This window comes from Eptesicus fuscus, chromosome 2, assembly GCF_027574615.1.
Source record: "Eptesicus fuscus isolate TK198812 chromosome 2, DD_ASM_mEF_20220401, whole genome shotgun sequence".
NCBI classification, from domain to species: domain Eukaryota; kingdom Metazoa; phylum Chordata; class Mammalia; order Chiroptera; family Vespertilionidae; genus Eptesicus; species Eptesicus fuscus.
In genome coordinates, this window is record NC_072474.1 from 83,512,187 (window position 1) to 83,521,948 (window position 9,762).

Consider the following 9,762-nt stretch of genomic DNA (forward strand, 5'->3'; position numbering starts at 1 on the left):
TTTGAAGGCACATAGTTGTATGTTGAGGATATGGCACTGAGCCTAAAAGTCATAAGATCACAATTTTGTCTTTTAATCTGACTCTTGGATGTTGTTTTCCTCTCAGGAGTCAGGATTATGATTTTCAGATATGCATGAAAGTCACTTTTAAAAAATAATGAATTCCCCAGTTTATGTATTTCCACTTTAGTGTTTTTGTAATTCTTGTTTGTTTTTTATATCCAATTTGTAGAGTTCTAACAAGCTAGTTTCTTAGATATTATACCTGTTATACTATGTAAAAGTAATCTATTTCCTTTTCAAACATTCCAGACCAAATGGTTTACACAGTAAGATTCCGTTGTGGTCAGCAGCTGGCAATTGAAGCACCTGTGGATGCAGATTTGGTTAGCACTGTCCCGGAATCTGCTACGCCCGCTGCTCTTGGTTATGCTGGAAAGGTATTTTCTTAACACTCAGTGAATTGTTCTTTTAGCTCTGGAATTAGAAATCCTTCCCTATAAAGAGAAACTCATTACCCAAGTGATGTGGCTCAGTTGGTTGAGCATCAATCATCCCATGCACCAAAAGGTCACTGGTTCAATTCCCCGTCAGGGCGCACATGCCTGGTTGTTGGCTCTATCCCCAATAGGGGGCTGAGGAGGCAGCTGATCGATGATGTTTCTCTCTCTCTCCCTCTCAAATCAATAGAAACATCTTTAAATAATAAAATCAAAAGAGAAACTCATTAGTTTATTGTAAGTAAAAAAGAAAAAGAACATGTTAGTTTCTTTACAAGTTACTTATTTCCCAGCCTTTCCATTCCATGGTACTATTTTAGTGGAGTCCACAAAAAACTTCACCTGAAGACTAGGAGAATGATCTTCATTTTAAAAAGATAATGTCATGGATATATATAGACATTAGTGGTAATATTTACTTATTTTTAAAACCTACATCTTGAAGTACCATCACAAGCCACTGGTATATTCATTTTTTTATTGAGCATACGTGGTAATAAAGCCATTTATGTTCATTTTGTGTACTGTTCTTAGTACTATGCTTAATTTCATATTTTTTATAACGGTAGATTATAAAATTACTAGAAGCCCGATGCATGAAATTCGTGCAAGAGTAGGCCTTCCTTCCCCTGGCTGCCAGCACCAGCTTCCCTCTGGTACCCGGGACCTGGGCTTTCCTCCGGCTGCTGGCAGGCACCCAGGACCCAGGCTTCCCTCAAAGCCCAGCTTCGTCCAAAAGGTTGTCTGGTCTAATTAGCATATTACGCTTTTATTATTATAGATAGTGGTTCTGGGATATAATATTCAACATTCACTATGTTGGAAAGCTTAATTTATTCATTTTTTTAAAGAAATAATGTGCACAGATTTTAGAGAAGTATTGCCTGAAAGATGGATAAATGGTGCGAAAAGCATTTCCTTAGCCTATTGGTTTTAATTTCTTTCTGATAATTTTCAAATATGTTAGTTTTTCTGACAGTGATTTGTTCTTTGATATGTCTTCACATGCTTAGTGTTCTCTTCCAAGATAAAGAAATAATAATATTTAAGAGAGAAGTATTACAAATTCTAATAAAGTGAATTGGTTTTCCCACCAAGTATATTACTTTCAGTGATTTTTTTTTTGTCCTTTCCCCCTACAGTTTAAGTAATTAAGGAAAATTGTAATCTCATAATGGAGAGTTCAGAATAACAACCACATTTTAAATTTTTATGTACATATTAAAGAATGACCTAGAGAAAATAGAAACCTAAAGTTTCCTGTGTATTGCTGCTAATTATCCTTTTATTTATTCTCTATCAGTGTGGGCTTCCATATGTAGAGGTGCTATGTAAAAATCGGTATGTAGGAAGAACCTTCATTCAGCCAAATATGAGGCTAAGACAACTTGGTGTTGCAAAAAAATTTGGAGTATTGTCAGACAACTTTAAAGGCAAAAGAATTGTTCTTATAGATGATTCAATTGTGAGAGGCAATACCATCTCACCCATAATCAGATTGCTGAAAGAATCTGGTGCAAAAGAGGTAAGTAAAATTAAAGCATCCAAAACCACCAATAGTTAATAATATGGTACTGGCATAGAAATTGCAATTCAGGACAGTGAGTGCAAGTGCATAGTTCATTATAGTAAGTTGACATTTTTCTAATTATGTGTGTTTAGGAATAACTGTAGCAATGTGGAAAATATGTAATGACCACTCTTAAGCTACATACTAATTTAATCCTTAATACATTAAAAAGCTCAATATAGTCCTAGCCGGTTTGGCTCAGTGGATAGAGCATCAGCCCGTGGACTGAAGGGTTCTGGGTTCAATTCTGGTCAAGGGCACATGCCTGGGTTGCGGGCTCAATCCCCAGGAGGGGGTATGCAGGAGGCAGCCAATCAATGATTCTCTCTCATCATTAATGTTTCTATCTCTCTTCCTTCCTCTCTGAAATCAATAAAAATTATTTAAAAATTTTTTAAATTAATTAAAAAACTGACAAAAGCCACACAATAGAGTACTTGTTAAATTTTTACAGTAGTGATTACTTTCTTTTCTGAAAATGTAGAACAAACCCTAGTGATACATCAGTTTACATTTTTAAATCTCAAAGCTTATTCTAACTCTAAATATTTCAATAATTCAAATGAGATATCGACTTAAAAATAAAATGTATTGTAGAAGAAAGCAAGTATAGGAAGCAGTATCATAGTACATTTAGAGAGCTTCCAAGATAATTAAGATTTTCCATCCTTTTTTATGACTGTGATTATGATTATGCTAACCTGGAATTCTATGAAAATTATATAATAAAAACAAAGAGGTATAAAGTAAATTCAATACCTATTACAGTAGTAAAAAAGAATGGACAATACGAAAGAAGTAACAATGGCTTATATACATAGGATGTGGCAAAATAGGTTTATAGTTGTGAGTACATGAAACACAGAGTTTATTCTGGTAGTATTATTAATTACTGTGTTATTTTCCACACTAACAACTGTAAACCTGCCTTTGCCCACCCTGTATATCTACCAGTAGGAAACAGTTTAGTAAATTGATACATATGATGAAATATGATACAACCATTAAAAACTATAATGAAGACTGCATAATTTGGGAAAATATTTGCTGTTATAAGAATGGTAAACATTTAATGTGGACACTGATTACATCCATGCATATGTACATGATAAAGGCAGAAAACAGTAGACAAAAATAGCTCTTTGTAGGTTTTTTGTTAAACTCTGATAGTTGGTTATTTTTCTTTTTGAAAAAGTAAAGTAAGAGGCAGGATTCTTTTTTGTCTAGTATTCAATGAAAGAAATTTTGTAGTTTGAGGCCCTGGCTGGATAGTTCAGTTGGATGGAGCAGCATTCCCATATGTCAAAGTTGTGGGTTCAATTCCCAGTTAGGGCATAGTGAATCAACCAATGAATGCATAAATGAGTGGAACAACAAAAATGGATCTCTCTCTCTCTCTCAAATCAATAAACAAATTAAAATTTTTACATTTTGCTTCATTTCATGTATGTTATTAAATATTCTATGAAACAATTTTATGTTGCATTTGTCAGTGAAAGAATTTTGCATAATTGTTTTACAATTAATGTTAAAATAATGTGTGAAATGATTTCTTTCCAAGGTACACATTCGAGTAGCTTCACCACCAATTAAATATCCATGCTTCATGGGAATAAACATACCAACAAAAGAAGAGCTTATTGCTAATAAACCAGAATTTGAACATCTTGCTGAATATCTAGGTAGGTATTAAAGTTTCTATAAACTTTATATTTATTCATTTATTAACAGAAAATCCAAAGCTTATCAATCTTACTAAAAGAGTATTAAATATTTGTTAAAAGTAGAGGTTGTGTATGTTGAGCAGATATTGAACACTATTCTGAATAGTGAGGGTGCTGGGTGTGTACACCATAGTGAGTGCTGTGTAGGAGAGTTAGATCAAGGTGAGATGAGGAGAAAAAAAAAAGGATGAAAGGCTTTCCAGATAGAGGAAACTGCATGCATATCAGTTAAGCCTCTCAAAGTCAGATCCCAAGAAAAAAACCACACGATTTCACCACAGATTCTAGTAGAAAAATTTGAATGTGGATACAAACAGAATGAACAGCTTATGTAGGTTTATCCTATCTAATAAAGAGGGACTGTGCAAATTGAACATCACGCCATAACAAGATGGATGCGCCCATAGCGGAGGCAGGGATTCTGTAACACAAGATGGCTGTGCCCACAGCAGAGGCCAAGTTCCCATAACGAGCCTTAATGAGCAATCAGCAGGGACCTGAGACTGTGTGGTGCTGGGCTGGGGCAGGGGACCTGAGGCTTCGCCCCTCACCTGGCGGGGCTTGATGGGGGGAGGTGGGGCCAGCTGGGTCTGGATCTAGCCCAATGGAGGTGGGGCTGGCCAGATCTGGGTCTCGAACAATGTCCAGGCGCACATGGGTGGGTGGGGAGTTGGCTCTGGTTCCTGTGGTACACCCAGACTCTGACAGGAGGAAGATTTTCATATACATTTTACTAATTTTCTTTCATCTCTGACACTTATTATAGAGAAAGGGCAAGTAGCAATATTAAAATATTGCCTCTAATTAATTCCCTTTTAATGTGCACGAATTTCGTGCACCGGGTCACTAGTCTTTAATAATGAGGTCAGGAGACTTGGAGATCTATGTTACCCTGGATAGGACATTTGCTTTTTTAATTCAGGTGAGGTAAAAACTATTTTAACAGCTCAGATGTTCAGCCTGTGTGCCTTGGTACCTGCCTCCACACTTGTTTATAGCTGGTGTTCCTTTATGCCCTGACCACATATTGAACTGGCAACCTTGGTGTATGAAGACCATGCTCTAACCACTTGACATACCCAGTCAGGGCCAGTTCTTACTTTCCAAAAGAAGTCTCATTCCTTTTTCTTTTTCCCTCTTTCCCCCTACAGGAGCAAATAGTGTTGTATATCTGTCAGTAGAAGGACTGGTTTCATCAGTACAAGAAGGGATAACATTTAAAAAACAGAAAATGGGAAAGCAAGACATTATGATTCAGGAAAACGGGAATGGTCTGGAATGCTTTGAAAAGAACGGCCACTGTACAGCTTGTCTCACTGGAAAATACCCTGTGGAGCTGGATTGGTAGCTGATAGGGGTAGATACAATGTTTCAAGATATAAAGTTGGTTAAGAAGTTATAGTGGTTACACCTTATCCATTTAGTGTTCCTCAGTTGGTACAATGTAAACGCCACATGGTTACGTATAAGTTTTTGAGATGTTTTATTTTTCCTGAAAAGGGTACCAAAGTGCTATCCTCTCTTTAATAAGCCTAGATAAATATTTTGGTGTTATCTAGGAACTTGGATAATCCTTTCATTTTTACTTAGTTATTTAGTACTTTGAGGCTATCAGTTATGAGATCATCAACAGTAATGTAAAGGATGGGTAAATTTTCTGTTTTAGAGGGGATTTCCAGGTACTATATCTTTCCACAAATTCTTACAGAGTTTTGTGGAATGTCTCTTGAGAGTTACTAAAGTTCATTATGGAATATTTTCATAATTGAATCTTGCTAGTTGCAGATAACACAACAATATTGGTATTCTTTTTTTAACACAAGCATCAGCTAGCCATTTTCACCTGGTCAAAGAGGGCAGGTGGTAAGAGGCATTTGCCAGATCCATGCTTCAAAGAGTTTGCAAGCAGTTAGACTAAGATGGTGTGATACAAACAGGACAAGTAAGTTAAATATAATATTTCATGCAAATTTTTCATCTATTATAGCCTAACGGTGTCAAGCCTCTAGAGTTCTGGTTATAGTTATGACCTTGGCTTCCTTGTCTAACTTTAGACAATTTTTTTAAATGCTTTTTTGTGCCTCACTTTTCCCAACCTGTGCAATGGGGTACTGGCATTACTAAATTAAATAATTAATAGGAATGTGAATGTGTCATATTCTTGGTGGGTAGAGCCAACATTTCACACCTGTATTTAAGATACTGCATGATCATTATTTTTTGAAATGTTGGCTGTTAGATTGCAATCGAGATTTCATTATGATGAAGGGAGATACCCAGTTTAGTCGAACTTTGCCACCTGCCTTTGAGATGCCCTAAGAATGATTGTAAAAATATGTGGAAAAAGTTTGACTAGAAATTGTGATCCATACTACTTAGTGTTCTGATAGTATAAAGCCCAGCAAGGAACCTCGTGCGTTTGAAGTAAAAAATAAAATTTTAGGTTCTAATAAACCTTTAATTCTTACTTGATCACTTGCAAGCATATATACACCTATATGTATATACACATTCATGTCATTGCAATTAAATGATCAAGTAGAAGAACTATAGGGACCAATTTTATTAAAGGAACAGGAAGCCAACTACTTTTTTGGAATTAGCATGCTCATCTAATTCCAAACATCAACTTACCACTTTTTGTACTTAGTTTTAGTGGGACTAACGAATTTGATTTTTTTGAAGTTTTTTTTTCTTGTAACATCTGAGATTTAAAATTTTAAGACAACTTGCCTCCAATTCCTATTTTTGTAAGATTTTTAAAACAGAAGAGTGTTCTGTGTTATTGTTACCGTAATTTGATGTATATTGTTTCCAAATCCATTTGGGAAATTTAATATTTATTAGTAACAAATCTCTTTGTCTTCATTTGCTATGTAGTCTCACGTGTTGTATTATGGTAGGCCAAGAAAAAATCCTGACAGCTCTTTAAGACGAAGAACATCAGGCAGCAATGGGTCAGGTAACCCTGTGGCAGTGACACAAGCAAGCTGCATTTAAATAAAACCCTGGGACCATTTGAGTGTATAGCCTCTTGTCTTCAATGTATTCCTCATAGCAGTATGAAGGAGGCAAGACTTATGGGTCAGTTTTGAACAGCCTTACTTACATTTGGTTTTTAAAAACGAGTCTCAGGGAAAGTGCTAAACCAAAATCTCTTATTTGACTTTTGTGTTCCATAGTTTTTGTTTTATTGAAATGCTTTTATAATGAAATAATGTACTGTGACAATTTGGTAATTCTTCAAATTTTTTAATGTTTCTCCATCATGGCCTTTTATTTCACAAGTTTCTGACGTCTGAATTACATTTTTTTACCAATTTAATCTGAAATGTTTAACTGCTTTAAAGTTATACAAGTAGAGTATGTAAACTTCAGAGATGAAAAATGTGTTTTCACAGATCTATATTGTGAACTGAACTAAGTCTACTTTTTTGTGACTTCATTGTGATGTGCTGGTGAAAAATATATGTAATTAAATATGTTTAAATGTGTGTGTGCTTTTTATTATTTATTTATTTATTGTTATTCCTCACCTGAGGATATTTTTCCATTGATTTTTAGAGAGAGCGGATTAGAGAGGGAAAGACAGAGAGAAACATAGATGTGAGAGGAACACATCGATTGGTTGCCTCTTGCATGAGCCCCAACCAGGGCTTGGGCGCTAGGGAGAAGCCTGCAGCCTTGACCAGAATCCACCCCGGGATCCTGTGGACCACAGGCCGACGTGCTATCCACTGAGCCAACGCAGTTAGGGGTATGTGTGTGTGCTTTAAAAAAAAATAAAAATAGTGACTTTTAGCACAGGTGGTTCAGGTGGTTGGAGCATCATCCTTTTCAACAAAAAGATTGCAGGTTGAATTCCTGATCATGAGACATACCTTAGTTGTGGGTTCTATCTGGTTGGGGCCCGTGAAGGAGGCTAACGATTGATGTTTCTCTCTCACATCAATGTTTCTCTCTCCTCTCTACCCCTCTTCTTGTCTCTCCAAAATCAATAAACATTTCCTCGGGTGAGGATTGAAAAAAAAAAAGTGACTTCAGTGTATTGACAGATATGTCACATCCAGGTTCCATACTTGGCACCAGCTAGTCAGATCTTACTAGATCAGATCTTCTCTGATCCAGGCCTTTCAATAAATAGGCCATCTCTTAGGAATCAGGGAAAACTGCTGGCTGAGTAGGAGGAACAAATAATTAGAAATGCAATGCTAAGTAAGCACTATAGTGGCAAGTTCTATGGAAGCACTAGTGGGAATGGGGAGAGTTTCACAGAAGAGGCTTACATTTCCAATATGATATTGTGGAAAAGGCAAAATTATGGAAACAATAAAAAGACCAGTGATTGTCAGGAGCTAGCGGAGAGATAGGATGAACAGGTGGAGCACGAAATTTTCAGGACAATGAAACTACAGTTTGCCCTTAAGCAACATGGGTTTAAATTGCACAGATCCACTCAGTTTTTCCCCAAAAAAATATAGTAAAAGTATTTTCTCAACTTTTTCTCTCCAGCTTATCTATCTATATATAGAAGGCCAGCGACTGAACGGCGGAACCACTGGAATGACCGGTTGCTATGAGGCACACTGCAGCAGCCAACCAGCCTGATCCGAGCCCCGATCAGCCCGCCTCCCCCTAGCCGGCCCCACCCCCAATAGGCCCCCATTGGGGTGGCTGGCTGGACTCCACCCGTGCATGAATTTGTGTTAGGCTTCTAGTCCTAATATATAAAAACCTAGGGTCCATAACATCCAAAACAACTGAAGGCTCAACCGACTGGCGACCCAGCACTGACTCCTGCCGCTGTGGGTGCCCTGCCCTGACCCAGCACTAACTGCCGAGGGGGCTGCGGATCAGGCCTGAAGGGAAGCCTGGAGAGAGAAGCAGGGTCTGATCCGTAGCTCTGTTGCAGCTGTTCATCAGCACTTTCCTCTCTTGCTCCGGGCCTGGCCAGCAGCTGCGCCTCTCTCTCAGGACTCCGCTGGGGCTGCTGATCAGCCCCACCTCTCTGATCAGGCCTGTTGATAGGCCCAGAGACACTGACTAGCATAGAAACCAGCCAGTCAGAACCAAATGTGGGTGAAGTGTGAGGAGCCAATGGCTGCCTAGGAGGTGGAGCTTTTGACGCTGACTGGCATAGAAATCGACCAATCAGAACCTAATCTGGGTGAACTGCGAAGGCAGAACCTAAGGTGGGAGCTAAGGAGGGGTTTTAAGGGCAACAGCTATTTGGTGTAAGGTGTATGAAAGCAGTTCAATTTTTTAATGATTGGTTTGGCAGTATAGTGCATATGGCTGGCTATCAATCCAGCTGTAGGGATTATGTATTTTTGTCTGCCAAGAGTATCTCCTGATGAAAAAGGCTCCCACCCCATTTAAGTAATCCTATCCTATATAATCTATACTACTAAAAGGATAATATGCTAATTAGACCGGGTCCACCGGCCATCTTCTGGACGTCCAACTTCCTTCCGGACAAAGTCTTGATGGTGGGGGCTGAGGCAGAGGCCGTTAGGGGCAATAAGGCGGCAGGGGAAGACAGTTGGGGGTGATTGGGCCGGCAGGGGAGGGCAGTTAGGGGGTGATCTGGCCAGCAAATAGAAACAGTTAGGGGCAATCAGGCAGGTGAGTAGTTAGGAGCCAGCAGTCCCAGATTGTCAGAGATGTCCAACTGCCAGTTTAGGCCTGATCCCACAGGTCGGGCCTAAACTGGCAGTCAGACTTCCCCTGAGGGGTCCTGGATTGTAAGAGTGCAGGCTGCACTGAGGGACACTCCCCAGTGCACTGGGCCTCTTTAATAAAAGCACAATATGCTAATTAGACTAGATAGCTGACAACCTGGACATCATTCTGGATGAAGCCACGATGGCGGCCTGAGGCAGAGGCGGTTAGGGGTGAACAGGCAGGCAGGCGAGCGGTTAGGGGCGATCAGGCAGGTGTACAGAGTGGTTAGGGGCTATCAGGCAGG

The 9,762-nt window shown here is 38.8% G+C and overlaps 1 protein-coding gene across 1 annotated transcript in view; it reads left to right on the plus strand.

Moving 5' to 3' along the window:
- PPAT (phosphoribosyl pyrophosphate amidotransferase) overlaps positions 1-7,288 on the plus strand; it is a 30,655-nt gene extending 23,367 nt beyond the window's left edge. The window contains exons 8-11 of the mRNA XM_054728875.1: positions 313-440; positions 1,804-2,025; positions 3,632-3,752; positions 4,946-7,288. Of these exons, the coding sequence (XP_054584850.1) occupies positions 313-440; positions 1,804-2,025; positions 3,632-3,752; positions 4,946-5,142 (668 nt within the window). The 3' untranslated portion in view covers positions 5,143-7,288. The remainder of the gene's footprint in view (positions 1-312; positions 441-1,803; positions 2,026-3,631; positions 3,753-4,945) is intronic.
- The last annotated feature ends 2,474 nt before the right edge of the window (positions 7,289-9,762 follow it).